The sequence below is a fragment of the Gordionus sp. m RMFG-2023 genome, chromosome 3 (genome assembly GCF_954871325.1).
Source record: "Gordionus sp. m RMFG-2023 chromosome 3, tfGorSpeb1-WG-v2, whole genome shotgun sequence".
In the NCBI taxonomy this organism is placed as follows: domain Eukaryota; kingdom Metazoa; phylum Nematomorpha; class Gordioida; order Chordodea; family Parachordodidae; genus Gordionus; species Gordionus sp. m RMFG-2023.
This window is the reverse complement of record NC_088777.1, coordinates 42470276-42492406: the sequence shown is the minus strand read 5'-3', so window position 1 is coordinate 42492406 and position 22131 is coordinate 42470276. Positions and strand designations below refer to the sequence as shown.

The 22131-nt window shown below is 26.1% G+C and overlaps 3 protein-coding genes and 1 long non-coding RNA gene across 6 annotated transcripts in view; 2 read left to right on the top strand and 2 right to left on the bottom strand.

Annotated features, from left to right (window-relative positions):
- The window catches only part of LOC135926523 (myosin-10-like), a 46461-nt gene extending 38138 nt beyond the window's left edge, over window positions 1-8323 (top strand). For both annotated transcript variants that reach the window (XM_065462431.1, XM_065462430.1), the window contains 6 exons: window positions 25-242; window positions 664-787; window positions 1164-1372; window positions 1668-1776; window positions 2140-2312; window positions 7560-8323. In XM_065462431.1, the coding sequence (XP_065318503.1) occupies window positions 25-242; window positions 664-787; window positions 1164-1372; window positions 1668-1776; window positions 2140-2312; window positions 7560-7842 (1116 nt within the window). In that variant the 3' untranslated portion in view covers window positions 7843-8323. The remainder of the gene's footprint in view (window positions 1-24; window positions 243-663; window positions 788-1163; window positions 1373-1667; window positions 1777-2139; window positions 2313-7559) is intronic.
- A 50-nt stretch (window positions 8324-8373) lies between these two features.
- Window positions 8374-9655, bottom strand: LOC135926525 (Krueppel-like factor 5). 2 transcript variants are annotated; one of them, XM_065462434.1, is made up of 5 exons: window positions 9637-9655; window positions 9506-9570; window positions 9262-9462; window positions 8778-9219; window positions 8374-8729 (listed from the first exon to the last, which is right to left on the bottom strand). In XM_065462434.1, exons 2-5 carry the CDS (start codon window positions 9551-9553, stop codon window positions 8533-8535), a joined length of 888 nt encoding a protein of 295 aa, XP_065318506.1. In that variant the 5' UTR covers window positions 9554-9570; window positions 9637-9655; the 3' UTR covers window positions 8374-8532. The 2 variants fall into 2 exon arrangements, with proteins under 2 accessions (XP_065318506.1, XP_065318505.1); XM_065462433.1 differs by having other exon boundaries at window positions 9506-9646.
- A 2285-nt stretch (window positions 9656-11940) lies between these two features.
- LOC135926526 (uncharacterized) lies at window positions 11941-14798 on the top strand. The gene is made up of 3 exons (XR_010571905.1): window positions 11941-12082; window positions 14048-14186; window positions 14519-14798. It is a non-coding gene; the product is annotated as an uncharacterized LOC135926526 (long non-coding RNA).
- Window positions 14752-20479, bottom strand: LOC135926524 (protein O-mannose kinase-like). Its single transcript, XM_065462432.1, has 5 exons — window positions 19934-20479; window positions 19214-19334; window positions 17131-17266; window positions 16285-16746; window positions 14752-14983 (listed from the first exon to the last, which is right to left on the bottom strand). Exons 1-5 carry the CDS (start codon window positions 20230-20232, stop codon window positions 14838-14840), a joined length of 1164 nt encoding a protein of 387 aa, XP_065318504.1. The 5' UTR covers window positions 20233-20479; the 3' UTR covers window positions 14752-14837.
- Window positions 20480-22131: the final 1652 nt, after the last annotated feature.

The window sequence follows — 22131 nt, the reverse complement described above, 5'->3', positions numbered from 1 at the left end:
TAATTTCTTTCCTTTTTTTCCAAGATGGGCTGTGCCGAAATGCAGAAGGAATACGAATCTATGTCGCAATACAAAGAAGAAAGTCAGGCAAGAGAAAAAGATTTTGAGAGGAAGATCAAAATTTTGGAGAGCGAATTGAGCATAGCGCAACAGGAGGCCTCGTCAAATGAACGGTACAGAAAGACCGCCACTTTTGAAAACGAGGAATTGCTAGAACAGATTGCCACATTGAATAATTTGAAGTTAGTAGTTATTACACGTAAATTTTTCAAAATTTAAAAAGAATGAAAGTCGAATTAAACAATTAACTTGTTCTTTTCCTAGCATTTAATAATTTTAACGCAAATCGCCTTTTAATATTCGTTCTTGAAGGTAATTTTATATTGGATATTTTAAGTCATTCACCAATAGATCAGGAGGTAACGCCATCTCTATTTGCCTTAAAAAATTACTTATTTTTCTTCATCGTTTCTACCTCTAATTGATTACTAGAAGCTAAGAATGCAATCGATTTTAAAATAAACCATTTTGACCAAAGTTTTTAGAAATACATTTGAGCGAGCCAAGTATTATGAAACCCCCGTCAGTCTTGTAGATGTGTAACCACAGGTCTCTAATTAATATATAGATTAATATTTTTTTTAAATAATTTATTCCTGAAAGAAATCAATGCATGGAAGATAAACGTAAGTTTGAAACCAAAGCCACGGTGTTGGAAGATGAATTGGAAGAGGAGCAAAGCAACGTCGAAATGGCGGAGGAAAGAATTGCTCGACTACAAGCTCAAGTTTTCTTCTTCATAATATTATTTACATATTTTCGCATTTTTATGGAAATAAATCTTTAATTCAAATTTGTTGGTTTCTTTTGCAGTTTTCATATTTGAAACGTTCTGAGAAGCCAAGAATGTTTATATGAGTACGCGAAAAGTTTTGTAACCTCTGATAATTTTTAAAAATATCCTGTTCTCCTACAACATTCCTGGTACCTAACTCGTAATTATCATTTTGCGATCTAAAATACGAACGAGAAAAAATACACTATTTCCGATATCATCAGCCTCCTGTTGACTATGTTAGTCTCCCATATTGGATCTTTCAAAATTTTACGTCTATAAATTTTTTAACCCCCATTTATTAATATAAATTTATTTCGAATAACAGATTGACGAAATTAACTCGCAATTAGCTTACGAAAAGGCCCAGAATCAGAAATTCGAAATGCAACTCGCGAATTTGGATCGAATAAATAAGGAGATGAAGGTCAAACTCTCGGAAAATGATCACATGGGACTCAAAAAACACAAAAATATTGTGACAGAGCTTGAAGCCAAGATATCGGAATTACAAGATACCAACGAAAATAATTTGAAGTTTTTTTTTTACTTTAATTAATATTCTTTAAACAATTTTTTAAATAAAGATTTAGTTTTAAAACAAATTAATTCTGTGCTTATATTAAAAAAAAACTCTTCGTCATCTAGTTAAGCGAACATATTTTTTTTGAATGAATTTATGTAAGACTGAATTTCAACATCTTACCTCACAACTTAGTAACAATTAAACTTGTCTTATTGTGTCTATTCTGATCCTCGCAGAAAAAAAGGAACGTTTGTAAACATTATTAACGACGGAAAAAATAAAATAATATTTATAATAAATTTAAAGGGAATGTCAAGCTGTAAATAAAGCCAACAGAAGACTAGACAAGCGTATTCGAGAGTTGACGTTACAAAGGGACGAGGAGCTCAAGAACGCAGAACAGTTGAAAGAACAGGTCTGTTCTAACGTTACTTTTTTAGTTAAATATTTTTTTTGCTTAGAAGAAGTTTGTCTCTTGCAGTAAACTTGAAGGGGGGAGGGGCTAACTCTTTTTAAATTAGCAAAAAAAGGCAAATTCCATCAAAAACTTTTTTCTTTTGCCATACCAGAATTTTTTGAGAGCTCAAGCATCCGTTTACACTTTTTAACGACGCTAGTGGTTTCTTGTTGGGCTTTTTTGGAAGCCAAAATAAAATTCTAATTTTTATAAGTGTCAAAGATGTGAAGGGGGAATCATATAAAAACAGACAAAAATAGATTACATAAATTTTGAATTAAATTTATTTTTTTAATACTTCCTCAATACCAAAAATAAAAGTGCGAAAAGTCTAATAGTCGTTACAAAGTGCTGAAAAAACAAATGGAAGAAATGGAGGAGGATTCTTCCAAATTAAATCAACAAAAACGTAAGCTGCAACGCGAATTCGACGAACAAACCGAGAGCTACGAGGCGATTAATCGCGAATTAATTGCGCTTAAAAATAAATTTCGGTAATCCCTTCATCATTTATCAATTTTTTTTATATTAATTTTACTTTTTATCTCAAATAAAATGCGAGTTTTCGATTAAATTAATGGTATAAAATGATTTACTTCTTTTTGGAGAAGTTTTTTTAAAAATAATATTTAAAATCATATCGGTCGTATTTTTTTCAGGTCGGGCCCAATCCAAGGTAATTTGGATTGTAAAAATATAAGCGCTCAAGCAAAATAAAAAATTTAGATTTATTTCCTTTAAAAGGTAGGTTTTTATAAAAGCTTTAGGGTTACAAAGCCTGCCGCGCATTTGCTAATCATCAGTGAATTAGCTTTTGTACCCTTTGCAAAATCGGTCAAAATTTTATTTTTCAAAATTAGTAATCAGGTAGAAAGGTATATTGAATAGAGATATATTCATAACTTATAATCTTTATCATAACAATTATTATTTTTTAATTTAATAAATATGATGAAAACATCAAATAATATTAATATAAATATTTATGTTTGCATCATTAAAATTAAATCTTTATTCATTATCAGACAAATATGATTTAATTGCCCATCTCCCTTAGTGATACATTATTTATACATGTATAAATTTAAAATACAATTTTTATTACAGCTTGTAGTTTCCAGGGTAAATATCTTTTTTAAGAGAGTATCCAAGTCTAATGTACTACCCAAAGTAATTAGCTCTGCCCCTCATATTTTAGTTCATGCTTAAATTTTTTTATAAATCTGTTTATATATCATTTTTTTATAAATTTAATAATTTTGTTGGTGTGGAAGTAATAAGTTGACATTTTAAAAAATGTATTTTAAAAATGTTAGGCCACCACACTGCTTGTGTGAAGTGCATTATTTTTATTGAAGAACCACCATTTATGTGATTTTAATTATGAGTATTATTTATTAAGATATTTATAATCACTTAAGTTAATATATTGTTTATTTATAAAATAGATGAAATCAATTTATTTTTATTATAAATATCTACGAAAATCATAACTGTAGAATTTATTAATGAGCTTTTAACCCATTTAACCTCAATCATAGAATTTAATGACTGCTATAGAAATATTTGGCTAGACTTCGTATTGATAACAAAATAGATTTGGAAAGCTTTAATTTTTTTACAGTAAGGGATTCATGTTCTTTAGAATGATGCCTTTCCAATTAGCTCCTTGGTCATCTTTAAGTATGATTTAGGAACGGACTGGATTAACTTTAGGGCGAATCAATTAGATTTTTTTAAGGAAAATAAAATAAATTTTTATATTTTAATTTTATCAAACACAAAAAAAAATGAGGTCAATGCAAATATTGTATAATTATAATATTGATAAACATTAGAATTCACCATCAATTTGTAAATCCACATCATATGAATATTATTAGTTTAAAGATTTACAATTCCTCACATCTTGAAATAATATTAAAAAAACAGATTTTTAACTTTGATAATACTTGCATTCCAAGAAAACACAAAATCTAATTTTCAAACAAAAATCTACAAATTGGTTATTTTTTAGATATTTTGCTTACTAAGGAATATGGCTCTAATACTTTAAGTAGTTAAAAGATTGTGGATCGTTTTTAAGTCATAGTGAAAATATTAATACATACTTTCTTATGGATATTAAACAAATATTTTGATAATTTAATAATTATAAAATGGATTGCCCCCTAAAACGACGCGGATATAGTAAAATATATAATGCCACAAGGAAAAGATAATAAACAAAAAAATGTAAAATTATTTATCTTATTTTGGTATGAACCGGTTTGTCCTAATTTATAAAGGTTTTTTTTACTCCTTCAAAAAATTAATTATTATCGTCTTCATATTTTTACAATTTTATTATTATTTTAGTGATGTAAACGTTATTTCAAAAAATACTCGTTATGTTTGAAAAAAGTAACACGTTATCTATTCAAAAAACTAACACGTTACTCGTTAATTAAAAATACTGAATATTATATATTAAAAATATAAAGGATCTTTTTATAATTATTTTCTTAATTTTCAAAATTTGGATCAGATAAACAGCGCCTAGTGCTCTTCTTTGTGCTAAACACACCTTCAACTCGCGCAGAGGATGGGGGGGGTTCTTATATCAATAAATAAAATTGTTAATTGTCGGAATTTATTAAAAATTTAAGAATGATCTTTAAAAAAAAACTCACAGGTATCTTCATTCAGATCCTTATCGAATTTTTTTTATCTATCAGAAGTAAATCTGGTATATATGTTATTTTAAAAAAACCATGATTTTTTTTAATTGCAAAAATTCCTTATGAGAATAATTGCTAATAAAGGGAGCAAATACTTATGTCATTTCTAAATATTCCATTTTAAAAGATAAGTTTTTTTATTTTGTTACATTTTGTATATAATATATTTGATTTATATGTATTTAAACACCTAGGAAGGGATTTTAAGTGTCCTCCCTTTTATTATTCTTTCCTGGGTTATAAAGTTTTGTCGGCTACATTGGAATAAAAGTAGGTGTTGCGAGGACTCACATAATTCTCTTGAGTTTTTTAATGGACAGATCATAGACCAACGTGCGAAATATATGGAACTAATTACTTATCAACTATTTATAATATAAATTACAATTCTAATGCTTTCGGGAAAGCAATATATGATGATATTGTTCAACATATCATCTTAAATAAATATCTTGCAGAAAACATTTTAAAATCGAGATATTAGACCCTCAACCAGAGACATTTAGAAAGGAATGGTAATGGTAATATAAAGGCAGTTAAAAATCTTGAATATCCAAAATTAACCACGATGAGAGTAAATAGAATATTGAAAAAAAATCATAATGTGCGACATGCATAAATAGGGCAAACTATTTTCTCATTTAAAATTGATCAATTTTTTGATCATGATTGTTGTATTGTACACTTTTTTAATGTATATTTTATTTGATAAAGTGATTTATTTTAACAGATGTATTAATTTTTATGTAAAAATGACTGATGATATTTAATTTTATAATAATAAAAAAAATAAAAAGAGAAATTAACAAAATTTTATCACAGTATTCCAATAAAATATATACGTTAAATTAAATAAAATTTCAATAATTATTAGATTCTTTATTCAATTTATAAAAGATGAATATTCTTTTTAAATTACAAATATGAAAATGGTGCCATGTAAAACAAATGTTCCATAAGGGTTATTGCAGTCACAGTTCGCAATTTTATAACCTACTATATTATCAATGCGGCGAAATGATCACTCTTTCAGGTGCAGTATATTCTCATTTGTATTCGACTTTGAGAGAAGGCCACTATAGGCAAATTATTCCAAAATTGGAAATTAATATATTATAAAGGTAAAATAAAAAAAATGAATATTCCAAAATTGGAAATTAATATATTATAAAGGTAAAATAAAAAAAATGAGTATTCCAAAATTGGAAATTAATATATTATAAGGGTAAAATAAAAGGGATGAATATTCCAAAATTGGAAATTAATATATTATAAAGGTAAAATAAAAATATTCAAAATTGGGAATTAATATATAAAGGTAAAATAAAAAAAGGATGAATATTCCAAAATTGGGAATTAATATATTATAAAGGTAAAATAAAAAAAGATAAATATTCCAAAATTGGGAATTAATATTATTAAGATAAAATAAAATAATAAACGATATTTGTTTTGTTGGGAGGAGGTTTTCAAGTGAATATTATTATTAAAGTAATAGCTGAATAAAATATATGCATCAAATTATTCGAAATCTTTACCTAACCTTCTATATTATCTATGACATTATTCATTGGTATTCTTTCAAAGAAATGAAATTCCTATAAAAACCATTTTTTAGTAAAGATATTGTATACGTTATGTTTACTTCGTAAAAAAAATTTAAATCCATATATAAAATTATTCAAGAATATAAGGAAATTATTCCAGGATATTCAAATAATGTTTGCGAAATCATATTCGAAATTATATTAAATGATTTACCGATAATAATGGGGAGATGTGTATGAAAATTTTGAGTATAAATTGTTTACATTATATTCTGTATTCGAATTGGAGAAAATTATGATGAAATATTTAAAAAAATATATTCTATTCTTTATGCAAATTGGGGAAATATAAATTTACGGTATTACAGAGAAATTGTAGCAGGAGAAATTATATAATATTTTTATTCTTATTCGTAAGACGACTAAAACGGCATCCTCCTTTGGACAAAAAAAACCGCATTTCTTTATTCTTATTCGTGAGACGAATCAAACGGCGTCCTCCTATGGACATAAAGCCGCATTTCTTAATTCTTATTATAAAGTCGATCAAGATAATTTATTTTCTGCGAAAATTTTATAGACACCAAAATAAGCGGAATGTTTAAATATATAGTTTGGAGTAAATGAAAAACGTCAGATGTGTATTTATATTTCGTATATTATTGGTCATATATTTTCAATCACCCCTAACACTTGGGTTTAGTAATGGGTGGCATGTTGTATTGTACACTTTTTTAATGTATATTTTATTTGATAAAGTGATTTATTTTAACAGATGTATTATAATTTTTATGTAAATGACTGATGATATTTATTACATTAACGAAATTGTAAAAATCACTTTTTCATTTTATATAAACTTTTGATTCAATTTCATTTTATAATTATAAAAAAAATAAAAAGAGAAAGTTAACAAAATTTTATCACATTCCAATAAAATATATACGTTAATTTAAATAAAATTTCAATAATTATATCTGAATCTCCATTAATTATAAAATCATGTAGATTCTTTTATTCAATTTATGAAGGTTTATTGTTTTTAAATTACAAATATGAAAATGATCAGGCTATAAGTTTATGAATATTACTCCAAAAACCAAAATTTTTACACTTCCATCATCCTTAAAAAAATTATACTTTTTCCTCAATCCTATATATTTTAACAGACTATTTCTAAAATAAAAGTTAGGATTAGAATCAATCGGATATTTTTTCCTGGATCAGGCCTGAACTGAAAAAAATGGATTCTATACAGGGGGGGGGGGTATTTTTATACATAAGGAAAATATTCTATTCCCTTTTTCATTTACTAGTTAATCAGTTCATGCTTGGTTTGAACCCATGGTTATATAAGTATACATTTTTAATATAGATAAATATTTTGAGACAACTTTTAGACTTCTCAAAAAATTGACCTGATATGAATTTATTTATATATATTTTTTTGTAAATAAATAATATATAAACATAGATCTATGTCTTCCCGGACCTCGCGATTCTTTAACAATTCTACCACAGCTAAAAGCATATCACCAAACTTCATATCCAATCTCATCAATCCTTCATCTACCCTTAACAACAATCAAAGCCAAGAGTCACTTAATTTCAATAACGATACCATAACCACTACAGATGAAGACTCTTTGCCTCCCACCGAAATGATCGGAAATTCTAACAACATTAATCCTAACAATAAGAATGGGTCAAATCCTAATATTCCAAACAATTTTTCCACCTTTAATAACAATTTTTGAAAATAAAATTATTTCATGTGACCTTTTGATGTTTATAAAGGTGTTTTTTTCCTCCAATACATGTGAAAAGAGCCAATTTATTTTATAAATTTATACCTATCTTTATATATTTTTCTCACTGCTCACTGATAACAAATAATTGTTAAAAATCTTATGTACCCAAAATTAATTTTTGTGAATCAAATCAAGTTATTAAACTTTAAATTTATTTTTCAAATTAGGACCATGCACCCAGGACCCATATTTAAGCTTAGCTCAACTTTGTGATTTAAATTAAGTATTTCTTCTTTTTTTTTATAACATACTTTTTGATAATTTCATTAGTAATGAACATTTTTTTTATTATATCTAAATGTGATTCTGAATTCAACTTGTATTTTAAAATATTAAAGAAAATATATATATGCTCATCATTTTATACAAAAATTATATCAATTTTCTAACCTCTTGTAAATTTATATATCCTTGATTTTTATTTCCAGAAACATTTGTTTTTATTAATGTATTTATAAAATTTTCATAACCAATAAAGACAATTTTTGTGAATTTTATTCAGTAATTCTAATTCCACAGAATGATATAATAAATACATTTTTTAAACATCTAATTACAGTAAAATAAAAATACTATATAATAATAGGAAGTATATAAATAAATTTTTTTCTTGCATTTTTATAAAATTATTGCCTATTAACATAATTTTTGTTTCTTTTTGGCATGTCTTTTAATGTGCTTTGATAAGTGATCACTACGCATAAATTTTCTTTGGCATAAAGGGCAGATAAATTTTTTTTCACCAGTGTGGGTACGTTTGTGCCTTGAGAGTTCATCTGACCTTGCAAACATTCTATTGCATTCATCCCAGGAGCATACAAATGGTTTTTCACCTATAATATTTGCTGTAAAAAATCATTTTAAAAAATTTGTCTATTTACCTGTATGTATCCGCATATGAGCCTTTAAATGAGAACTTTTAAAGTATGATTTGTGGCAACTTGTAAAATTACAGGTAAAATTTTTTGGTCTATTAAGAATTAATTGATGTCTAGTGCTGTATATTTCTGAATTAACTATTTGAGGTTTTGAATTTAAAATTTTAAAGGGAGGATTATTTGGATGATTTTCAAGCAATAATAAAAGGTATGATGTATTGTTTTGTTCTATATTTGCTGTTGAATTTATATGAACAGGTAATAAAGTGATATATGCATTTTCTGTTTGCTTAGGAGCTATGTATGTATGGTTTGGTTGATGAGAGATATAAGATGTGTCAAGGGCTTGTGGTGGTATTATAAAAGGTTGAGTGTCATTATCAGATGCTATTGCAATACATTCAGATGTGTTATTAATACATTTATCAGATAAAGTCTCATAAACCTTATAAAATTATTTACAAATATGTTATATAACCTATATTACTTTTTCACTTTCATCATCTGAAAAAGTTTTCTCACTTTGACTAGATCCATTTGAATTTAGCTCCCAACTTTTAGTCCATAAGGTCTTTTGCTTGATAGAAGATGAACCATATTGGCTAATCAACAAAAGACTTTCAATGGCATCTATATCAGAAGGTTGATATTTAGATTGGTGATTGAGCAAAAGATTTGGGGGATCATCCTATAAATAATGTAGAAGAACATTTTTTTAAATTTTAGAATACTTGATAGTTAGAATTATATCTATCATGTATAGGAATTGTTTCCCACATTATATAAAAGGTTTAAGCTAATAGAACAATTAAAAATAATAAATAATGGGAGTGGTTTTTTTTTTATATATTAGAATTAATACTTGAATAATATATTAATCATCGTCTCGTTCCTAGAATTTATGGTGAAATCTATTTAACATTTTATCAGCTTTAAAAAAAATTAAAAAAGAGGCGAGCCTTTATTGATCCAATCAAAAACGAGCTCATTTTTATAATCGACAAATAGAATTTCTTGTTTCACGTGAATTAAAAAATGCTTTCACATGCTCTTTTTATAAATTACAAATAACATTTTTTCATTTAAATTTTATATCAAATATATTTTTAGTCTATTTATATATATCGAAAATTCGTTTTGAAATAAATAATAATATAAATTGTGTTAAATCAAAATATAAATTAGAACGTTGTTCTTTTTTAAATTTTATTCAACAAAAACAATTTTGCGGGATGTTTTGCTTCTAAAATTTGTCTCATTTCATGAATATCACAGGCTAATAAAAATGACAGTTTAGGGGAGTTTTTAAAATGAGAAATGGGTTTATTGGGCAAAAATGCCCAACTTTTATTAATTTTTTTAAAATTTCCTAAAAATGGGAAAAGTTTTATATATAAATTAATCAACGACCTGCAGTATTAGCCGGTTCGGATTTTTTTAAAAAAAATTTTTCGGGCCGGCCCAGGTTTTACTGATTTCTTTTAAATATATTTATGATTTTTATAAATAATGGCTATTTCAAATATTTTTTTAAAATTTCAGGCCGGTTCGGGTATATTTAAAAAATCAATATACCGTCGTGGCGGGCTTAGGGTCGGCCTGCAGGTCTTGAAATTAATTTCTTCCACATAGGTCTCAATTTTTACTAATAAAATATTTTCGAAAAAACATTTAAAATTTCCTATCAAACAAAATATTTATTATTGAACTTCCTTCAAGCTGGATCCATTGTGGGATCCAAACATGATTTCGCAGCTGAGCGATTTTTTAAAATCTTTTAATGAGATAAATTTTGTTTATTAAATCAATAATTTTTAGAACATTTTCATTAAATAGATTCAAAAATAAAAGAAAAATTGATCTCTCAATAACAGACTTTTGAAATCGATCAGCTGTTAAATCGTTTCCGTTCGGACTCCACTATGAATCAAGTCTTAGAAAATATATTTAAAACGCACTATCTATATTATTATTATTTTTTAGAAAATATAGAGTTGAATTCTATATAAATGGGGCTCTATTGTAAATATACTCGAAATACGTTTTTTTTAAAATTCAAATCCCTTATAAGTTATAAGTTTTGGAGTTTCAAATTAATTTAAAAAAAGGGTGAAATATATATTTTTGATTAAACTTTAAGCTTTTTCCCCAACTGCCAGGTGTTCAAAGAATAACTTTTTTTAGGCTTGGAAGATATTTACTAGGATATACTTTTACTAAAAAGTTTTTTCTTAAAAAATATCTTAAATATTAAATGTGGAGTTTTAACTAAAGTTTCTCAGACTTACGAAAATGGGAGGTTTAGATTTACATCTATAAAACCGTATATATCTGTTTTCATTTTTGGTATCACGTTTTATGGGCAACGCACGCAATATCTTCTTTTATCATTTCCCAAAATAACCTTATATCTTTGGGGAAAAAAATATCGCAATAAAGGGTTTGCGACTGCGAGTGTCGTTAAAATGCATTCAATACAAAGTGTTCGCGGAAATAAATTTGTATTAATGTGTTAACGATATTATTTTCTCTGTAAATGTATGGCGGAAGAAAATTTGAGGAATTTGTTTCGCGATTTTACTTTTGTTCTAAAATTCCTTCTCAATAAACGGCATTCACCTTAAAAGTATAATGCGCGATATAAGTTTAGTTGAATTGACAAGCTAGGCATAAAAGAAGGGATGAAATGATGCTCTCCGTATGGTAAGGATATTTTGCTATTTTAGTTCTTTTCTTTTTCTCTATTTTAAAAATACTTTAAGATTAATTTAATGAACCCATTGTTAGTAAAATTACTATAATATAAATATTTTCAACCACTCATTATTTTATGGTTAGCATAATTGATTATTTAAGAAATATGATATTTTTAATAGCATTAAACTTGGTAATAAATAATTGCGTATCCTATATGATTTTGCTGGTTTTTCATAATTTAAATTACTATTGTACATGTACATAATAAAACCATAGTATATTTATTGTTTCGCTTAGGGTAAAAAAAAATAATAAAATAAGTAAGAAATTTGATCCTTTTTTTTCTGAGGTCTACTATAAAGTTTTAAATGAATGATAATTAAACGCTAAAGAGTATAGTTTTAATTTTTAAGTAAATATTGTTTTGTAAGAAATGTAAAATTATTTTTACTAGTTACTACCTGTTTCACATTTATGAGAGGGTCAAATATAAAAAAAATTTTTTAAAATTTATTATCAAATTTTTAAATTTCAAGAACAAATTATAATTTAAAAATAATTATGTTATTCATACATCTTTTCATAGTGTTATTTCTGTATTCCTTCAATTTGTAAGTATAATATATTATCCACTATAAATTTTGTATATGCTATATAATAAGTTTATCTGGAATAAGAACTAGTTCGAAATTCGCCTTGATGAATTCTAAATCACTCAATTTTAAACCATTTACTGAGGGGCAATTTTAAATCTAAAAAATCTGATATTATTGGAATGAAATTCTAGCATGCATAATAGAGTACCTAACATTTTCAAATTTAGTAATCGTCCTCATTAAATAGTTTAAAATTGAGAGATTCGGAATCATCTTGAGAGATCTCCGGATTAGCCCGTATTCCAATTAGATCTGCAATGTCCGGCCTGGGGCCGGATCTGAATTTTACAAATTAATAAAATAAAAATACAATCTAGATTATTTTATGGGTTTTTTTAATCATAATATCTTGATCATAATTAGTGGTGAAAATCGCTCCATTTGAGCAGATTTTTAAAAACGCACCAGAAAAATATTGCATAAGCCTCGAGATTTCGCTAAGCAAACCATTTTGCCATCTATGAGCAAGATCTTCAAGATTGCATAATATTTCTCTGGATAAAATACCGAGGTCGTCATTTTTAAGAATCGGCTGAAGGCAAGTGATTTTACTAATCAAAATAATATTTGAATTTAATCCTAAAACATGATCGAATCATCACTGACTAAAATAAGACATTTTATGTAATGTATTAGGCTTATTAATGAATTCTGATATAACTATATTTATTTCTCCCCGTGATAAGTAAAAACTAACTCCCACCAGTGCCGGGGTTAAAAATTTGCCATTTGCACACTTCCAGTTCTACACACTTACTAATATAACTTTAACCATTTTAAATAATAGCGTTCTCTTTTAGTTTATGGATAAAATATTACAAATTTTGGTGGGGTATGAGCTGCAGTTATGAATACTATTTAATTTTTTTTAAAAATTAATCTTATATATTTGAAGAATTTTTTTTTACTTTATATATCTTGTAAAAGTGAACATAACGGGTATAGAATTCAATTAAATTTATTTTAAAATGAATTTATATTTATAATAAAAGCCAATTCAAACATTTTTCACTCGCACAATTATCAATCCACTAATATTTAAAAGTGTTCTATACGTCTAAGCCTAAGTAATGTAGAAATGACCAATATAGTCCTTGAACTCTTTAATTAGTTTTTATGAATTTTATATTTGGATCATTTTCCTCATCATCTTATTTTATTTTTTTTACCCCATAAAATATTAAAAATTTATGTACTTTAATATTCATCCTACTTTTATCGATTGGCGGTCTCATTTTTTTCTTTAAACTTAATCGAAGGCGTAAATCGGCACATCATAATTTATTTTTAAAATTTATATCTTGGAAAAAAATTAAAAAACTTATTTATTTTTGAAATCGTTAAAATTGAATTTTTTTAAAAATGAAACGCTAATATTCCAAAACATCTATAAAAATATTATTAACAAAAAAAAATTATAAATTCAAATTACAATTAAAATTAAAATTTCTTAAAAATTCCAACCCGGCCCAAATGTATGATTTGTTTCAGTCTGATCGGATTTTTATATAATTTTTTCCAATTAAATCATTTTGGCTGTATTAAAATTCGATTTGAATGTTTTTTAATAGACCCAGCCCTTTTAATTTATTTTGCAACCCAGTTTATGACCACTTCTGATAAAAAAAAATGATTTTTAAGTCATGATGTTTCAGAAAAAAGGATGTAATTATTGTTTTATCACCTAGACTTCAATTTTTAAAATCAACCAGCTCGGCCTGTATTCTGCAGATCTCATTTATATTTAGAGATCACTTTCTATCTGGTCTAGTGGAAAAATTTAAACAAATTAATATTTATTTTATTAGATGGGATTATATGTAAAATACAAGCCTAAAAAAATACTCTTAGTCGACTATTATTTAGTAAATTAATTATTTAAATGAAAGAATAATAAAAAATATTTTATTGACTCAATAGAATGGTCTTTCAAGATTTTGATCCCTTAGTTGATTGTCCATGTTATGACAGAACTCCTAGATGCACGATCGCTGCACCCAAAAATTGTTCAGCAGGACTAGTTGATGACAGATGTTTATGTTGTAAAATTTGTGGAAAGGTGGGTAAATTTTTATAAATAATAATTTAAAAAAATGCCTTTTAATCTAAATTTAATTGTTTTTTAAAAAAACAATATTAATTTTTGTTTATGATTTTTCATTTGGAATTTCTTTTCTTCATGATTAAATTAAAAATATTAAATTGATATTCTAAAAATTAAAGGGTTTCATTTAATTTGAAATCAAGCGTTTTATTAACACACTTTAATGAATACTGATTCTTAAGAACGTCAAAATACGAAATTCTCCTTAAAACCATAAAAATAATTAACTACTATATTTATTTAATAAATTTTTACCTAAATTTATTGTGAAAAAAAAAACTGAGTAGAAACTAAATCAGACGTGTGAAGGGCGAAGTAATTGGCAAGGAACATGTGGAAAAGGTTTGTACTGCCTCCATAGTGATGATGACAGCTTGTTGAATTACCCGGGAATATGTGTCAAAGTCAAATCTGGCTAAATTGCGCGGTATGATGTTGTCAAAGTCAAATACACTTTGCCTCATTTATGAATAACACATTGTATAATTTATTTAAAATTCATGATAATAAATATATATTTTTTTAGAAATAATTATCGTAGTTTATTTGATAAGCACTGTTTATTTTATAATAATAAAATATGAAGTATATATGCACAAGTTTTTTTTAGTCAACTAATTCATTGTATATGTTTTTATAAATTCGCAAAATTTGAATTGCGCTGGGACGAAGTTTGGGGTCTTTATTCTTGCATTGAAGATGAACTTTCTCTAGCAAATACCTTTTGAATTGTCGACTACCATTGATATTGCCTAAAAAATGAATGATTAAAGCGTCAAGATTTGTAAAACCACTAAAATAGTGCTGTTAAACGGCTCGATTAAACGGTTAACCCAATATTTAAGCCAAAAAATATTGCTAGGTTTGGGCATCTATTAACGAAATCTCGATGCATGCGTATTATTAATTAGGCTAAAATATTAATTTAAGGCTTGAGCCGTTTAACAATACTGCTCAATTGTATGGGTTCTGTTTAAGGTAAAGTACTGCGATTCGAGTTAAGTTTAAAATAAAAATATTGTTACCAGGTTCGGGTCGTATGAAATATTTGCATATTTGGCTATACAAATGAGAAAACATAGGGACAGGGGCATTCCAGCATGTTTTGCTCATTAGCGATAAAATCAATATTTAAATTCATACAATTTTGTATCTACCGATAGCCCAAGCATTAATTAAAAGATATATAACCGAGTCTCTTAACCTATATAATGTGGTCGTTATTATAAAAGTTTAAAAAAAATATTTTTGTGCGAATTTACCCAATAGCCGGGGTAATGTTTCAAAAAAATGTTCTTTGCCAATAGAGGGTTTCTCATCCTACAAGAAGCTTATTGTATCATTATATTTAAATACATCTGGACCAAATTTTAGGCATCTGACTTTTATGAGTAAAAAGCCGGACTACCCATACTAAAAAAATATTAACAAGGACTTCATAATTGTAATAATTGTTAATGGTGATATATTATATTTAGAGTATGTGTCCAAACTCAAAAATAATAAGGTTTACACAGTTTAGCATTGTATGTCTAGTGAACAGGTAAGTTTAAAATAAGCGGATCTTTATTTTTAAAGTATGAGCTTAAAATAGATATTATAAGAATGGTGCTAAAGAGTTTCTAGTTAAAAAGAATTATAACCTAAATATTTAACAAAAAATGGAATCTAAAACTTTGCTCTCATTTTTCTGGTTTTATAGTAGAGCGCATATTCCAATATGCTCAAATGAATTTAATAATTTTAATTACGTTCATTATCAATTTAAATCTTCATTTTATATGTTATACCCAAAAATGGTTTTAATACTTTGCCGTTTTGAATCCGGGTTCAAAAAAAAATCAGGTTGGGTTTAGTTGCTATAAATTCTAAGGGTTCAGTTCGAGTCAAAACTTAGATTTCACACTTCGTATTCGGGCTAAAATTCTGGGTGCATCTAGGATTATACATCCTTATTTTTAATTATATCAAGAATTTAAAAATGTTTTCTATTTGGGAGGATGATGATTAAAGTATGGAATAATACTAAAAGGTAGATGTAGATAATTATTACCCAAAATGTAATTGCAGACGTCAGGTAACTTCCATATGTCTGCTTTCTCATCGTACAAAATCTGGCGAGACTTTTTGTAACTGAGTCCAATAGGCCATCTTTGTTCCGGCGCTGAAAAGAGTCCGACTTTAGGCTTCTTTCCGCATTTAGTTGTGTTGTGACCTTTTGCGTAGTTAATAAAAGGTAAACTTTCTACGTCGTTCAGTATGATCCTTAAACTATTTGTCAGAAGATATTGACCTAACAACTTTTTTAATGATGAAGTATCGCACATTATTCTGACGCCTCCAGACATTTTTTCAGGATCGGTTAGAAAGGATAGAATAGTAGCGTAATCTAAACATATCTGGAAACGAGTCAACAAGGTATCCAAATGAGATAATGATTGGGATAGAATTATGTTTAGCTTGCCTAAGTCCCCTAAAGGATGAAATTCAGTTAACAGGAAGTTTCGACAATGGCCTAATATTTAATTTCCAAAAAAAATTTATATTATAATAACTGTAAAAAAAAATTAGATGAATTATGATCCTCAAAGTGACAGAATTTTCTATACATATAATATCTTAATAAATCTTATATCAAAATGGATGTAATATATATACTGCTATTATTGGCATCTATTTTAATATTTTCTTACTTATAATAATATAGTAAAAGTCGTTTTCGTTATTGGTGAATTAATATTAAGATAGGATGAGTGCAAGAAGCTGCATCCCAATAATTATAATAATATGAATAACTTTTGAAAACTATAATTTTTAAAATTGATTATAAAATGGGTAAAAACTTTACAATAAAAAAGTGATAAAATATTATAAATATAAAATTTTTGATGTTTTTTACCGATATACTGAGTAATGTGTGGACTAGGTTGCATTGCCATTAAGCTTTTAATACCTGGATTAAAATAGGACTTGAAGAAAGATGGATTTCCACGATTAACTACAAGTACTATATTTTTCCATCTTGCTATATAAACCTAGAAAGTGGACATTCAAATATTTTTAGAAAAAGATTACAAATATATATAGGGTTTCTAAATTCGAAATTTTGAGATTCGATGAATCTGAATTTTAAAATTTAAGATATACAAAAAATTTATTTTAATTTAGTAACATTTTTTTTTCACTAAGTAGAGAGACTGGGGTTAGTCGAACCAATTTTTACAAAATTGGCTATAGCTCTTGTTGTTTTAAAGATAATATAAAAAATAATATATGATTGGATACCTAAAACTATACTCTATAAAGGTGCCTTATAAAAAATCTTAAGAATATAATCATATTTTTAAATTTTATTTTTTGTAAAAGTGAAAATTTTGTTCATCAAGCCCCAATAGCGGGGTGAGGCAAACCACTTCAAGGGGCTTCCTAAACCATTGGTTTTGTTTGGCCATAATAAATTGAAATGCATTTTTATTTATTAATAATGATATGTATAGAATAATTTTATTGTTTTATTGTTCAAAAATCATAATAATTATAAATTGAAACTAATTATTTATAAAAATTGAAACTTAATTTTGGCTAATTTAATAAACATTTAGAACATAAAAAAATATGAATTTCAAGGAGAGATTAAGATTTCTTATCATAAATCCTAAATATCAATCATAAACAGCCAATTGCCTTTTCAAGATTTTGAAATTTATTTCATTATTAATTGCCTTAATTGACGTCTATAGTTTAGCAAACCCCGCTAGCTCTAAATTGACAAATTATTATTGAAATAATATCTAGATTTAATAGATACTCATAAAACTTACCCAAATTATAGAAGAATGTTTAAACTTTGTAATAAAATATAATTTATATATAAATGGTTATATATTTTAATAAAAATTAAAATTCTGTCATGTAAAAATCTTTTGAAAATTTCATCGAAATAAAATTTTGATTAATTAATTATTTCAAAATATATTTTGTCCATAGATATGAAAACTATATTAAGATAAAATTTTAACCTTCTGGTGTATTTAATTTTAAAATGAGATTAAGTGGTTTGCCAAGCCCCGGGGTTTACCTAACCCCAGTCTCCATGTGGCTTTAATTTACATTTATTTATAAAAAAAAATTTTTTTAAATTAAATAATCAAATTTCGAAGAAAAGCCAATGAATTTAGTAATTAGTTGGATAATTTAGAATTAATTTAAGTGTAGAAGTTTGCACACAATGAGAAAACTCTTTCAGAATGTTGAGGTCGGTTCTATCATACAAATTGCATTATACAATTTCCCTTACGCTTTTCAGTATTTTTAAACAAAGTAAAACCTGCTTAAATTTGTGTAATATGTTTCTTCCGTTGCTCATCCTTCTCACTCTTTTATTATCAAGTTATATTTCTATTTTTATAGTCACATCTCGTTCTTTGTAGATCAAAAAAAAATTTATCTGCGAAATATAATCATTTTTATTTGCAAGCCATGGAATTAGTATTACTATCTGTCTCAAAGATTTTTTTTAAACTTAGTTTCAGCTACTAAATTCAATGTTTGTTTGGACGGAACCATATTCATATCTTAAAGGCACTTCGAGATATTTATTAAAGTTGGGTTAATACATTCCTTAATACGCTTTGTAATATTATTTAATTTTAGCGTTTAGATTTTTATGATTAAAAAAATATGAGTTTAAATAAAACAAGTTGGTCTTCGTTAAAGGATTTATGAAAAGCTTTATTAATTAAAATTTTTTTTAGTTAGATCTAATCTTCTGGTAAATCTTAAATCCGAATTCTTGATTAAAGATTCGTCAAATTGGAGTTCTTCGAATTCGGTTTCAGAAACTCTATACTATAATGTATAATAGGTAATGCGAGTTTATTTGTTATTCATTATACAATTAACTTCTGACACTTTCTTCTAAAAAAATTGCCTATTATATCCTTATCCTAGATAACAGAATAGGGATTATAATTTTTTTTTACTTTTTTGATGTTTCCATTACCAATTTTAGGCCCGAGTCTGACATCACTCCGTATATCACTGCAGCTTAACCATGGGTGGCATGCTATCATTTCATTTAAGTAAAAGTAACCTTTTGGGCATCTTATAAAACAAAAAAAATTATGCTGAATTTGTTATCCCTAATAAGATACATTAGCGATTGACTACTCATAAAGAGGGATATTTTTTTTAATCTGAAGATTTTGTCATTCACGCAAAAACTATCATTTAAATTTGACTTAGAATTTACAAACCTACAATTGTGAGATACCCACATTCGGCACTTCTTTATAAATTCACAAGTTTATTCACCCGTATCTTACTTTTTGAAACTGAATGATATACATCCTTAGAATCCAAATATAAATATAAAAACTTATATTCATTGGCCTTATAAATGATTTATATGGGTTTGAGGTTAAACAAAAAATAACTAAAGATCATTTCTCAAGCTAACCAAAGCTTTATTACTAAAACTGTGTTGATATTTTTAAAATAATTTGCTTTGATTCGATCATTATAATTTATAACTAATCTAAAAAGTTCAAAAAATATTTTTTTTAAGAGGGTAGGCTAATTTAATTTTTTTTTATATTTATAATTGTCATATACTTATAATTTATATATATAATAATAAATTTGATTTCAATTTTGGATGACCCAATCGAATCGAAGTTAAAACAATATTATGTGAATATTACCGGGGTCTGCATATAGGCTTCCCATTATTTTTAATATAATCCGGTTCGCATATGATATCTATATTTTTGCTCTCAAAGCTAAATCTTGATGTAGTAGGTAGAAGATTAACGTATTCGCTATATTCATCATCATGTTTAAATAATTTTCCCGAATTTATGGAATTATTTTTAAAATTAACGTTTATATAATTAATCCAATATTTTTGGTCAAAATGCCTCAACAAGTATAAAGCGTATATTAGTAGAAAGGATAGGATAATGAGAATATATTTTTTATGCACCACGAAAGGACATGTCATTAGGTCATTACAATGCGTATAATAAATTGCTTTTATATTGAGTAACCGTGAATTTGTAAGGTTTATATTATGTTTTATAAATGATATGCGATTATGACTGATTACATAAAAAAATAGAAATAACCAATATTTCTATTATAAACAAGGTGGAAGAATGTGACCTATTTGATAGATGGCGTTCACAATATATGGCACCTAGAATATATAAAATATTTAAGAAAATAGTCAAGTAATTAGAGGATATAAATAAATAATTAATTTATATAAAAAAAATTTTATGGAAATAAACCAAATAACGCCTACGATTGAGCCAAATTTCATATTTATAATTTATTTATAAAAATATAATTATGATGCAAATAATATATTATCTTGATTATTTTTATTTTTTTGATTATAATTATTTATTTTAGTTGAAATTTAGTTAGTGTAAAAATCGTATATCTGCTGTATCTTTAGTAATTTCATCCACCCCTTTACTAGCCCACTAGGCCCCAGGCCAGCTTCAAACTAAGCAAAATAAACACCATGTTTTAATGTTGAAATATTTTTCCTACTTATAATAAAATATAAGTTCTTATATTACTGTAAAAATTGAAAAATGGTGGAAAACTTTCAAATAAAAGGATATTTATAAGTAAAAATAAAATAAAATTCTTACAATTGATCTTCAATTCATTAGTAATAAATAGTATAAAGTTTTTTAGAAAATAAGGAAATATTAATAATAAATTTTAGTTTTTATTATTAAAAAAAAAGAAATTTTTCTTTAAATGTAAATTTTCTATCTCTTTATTTTATTTATTATTAACAGTTTTCTCATTATAGTTATAGTAGGTCATTAAGCATGCATCATATTTTATGAGAATAAATAATGGGAAAGAAAAATCAGGTTAATAAAAATAATTTTTTTAAACTATTATTATTATTATTATTATATCTTCTATTTTAAATAAAATGAAATATTTAATATATCAATAAACTAATAATTATTAGTCAGGTAGGAGGGAGGATTAATTTTTATTTGAAATAATTGATTCGTGTACATTTAATAATATTATTATACTTTTTAACCTTTTGTGTTAAATGAGATGGTAACAATAATATATACCCCTCAAAAGTTATAAACGAATTATAAAAGACCTGTAGAATAAGTCCGGAGCCAACCCGGAGCGGTCAATTTAATAATAAGATATTAGAAATCTACCCTGCTTAAAAAAACAAATAACGAATCTGGGCTGAGCCTAGAAGTAAAACCTGGTTCAAGACGTATTTTTGAAAATAAATTTTAATTATATCAATTAACTAGTTGTAAAAATGATTTATATATGGGGAGGAATACTTTTAATTGTAAGTTAACCTTCCCTTCAACAAATGATAATACAGCAGGTAATCCTTTAAAAGGGAGGGGTGGAAGAGCTTAGATCATTAACGCCTATTTTCATAAGATATTTTATGCTAGTAAAAGTAATAGTTAACGTGTTACTGCTTATTATTTCAATTTTCAAAGTCAAAAACAAAAAGTATTTCAGGCAATTAAAAGATCAAAATTTTTTAAAAATCCTGATCAGATCAAAAAATAAAAACCCAGGCCATGCTCTAGAAAAAATGAATACAAATTTGTAAACGGCTCTATTTAGTTGATTTTATAAAAATGGCTAAAAATTTTGTTTATAGAGAGCATAGAGGTTTTGGACATCGATTAGTGAAATATCGAGGCTTAGGTAATATTATTTAGGATAAAATTTGGACATAGCCAAAATCGATTAAATCGAGCTGTTTAACAATACTACTGCCAAAACTGGTGAATGCCCGCAATCCATAAAGAGAACGCTCCTTACAGATTGGATTCGGAATTCGCTCGACGCGCTTTAATAGATGAGCCATTTAAAAATTTTC

Coding starts and splice junctions, on each gene's coding strand:
- LOC135926524 (XM_065462432.1), bottom strand. CDS start 20,232: ATGACATGTCCTTTCGTGGTGCATAAAAAATATATTCTCATTATCCTA. Junction 19,335..19,933: donor AAGCCTATATGCAGACCCCG/GTAATATTCACA, acceptor TTGTTTTATAAG/ATGCCCAAAAGGTTACTTTT. Junction 14,984..16,284: donor CGTCTGCAATTACATTTTGG/GTAATAATTATC, acceptor TTCATTTTTTAG/GCAATATCAATGGTAGTCGA.
- LOC135926525 (XM_065462434.1), bottom strand. CDS start 9,553: ATGTGGGAAACAATTCCTATACATGATAGATATAATTCTAACTATCAA. Junction 9,220..9,261: donor CAGATGATGAAAGTGAAAAA/GTAATATAGGTT, acceptor TAATTTTATAAG/GTTTATGAGACTTTATCTGA. Junction 8,730..8,777: donor TCATATGCGGATACATACAG/GTAAATAGACAA, acceptor CAAATATTATAG/GTGAAAAACCATTTGTATGC.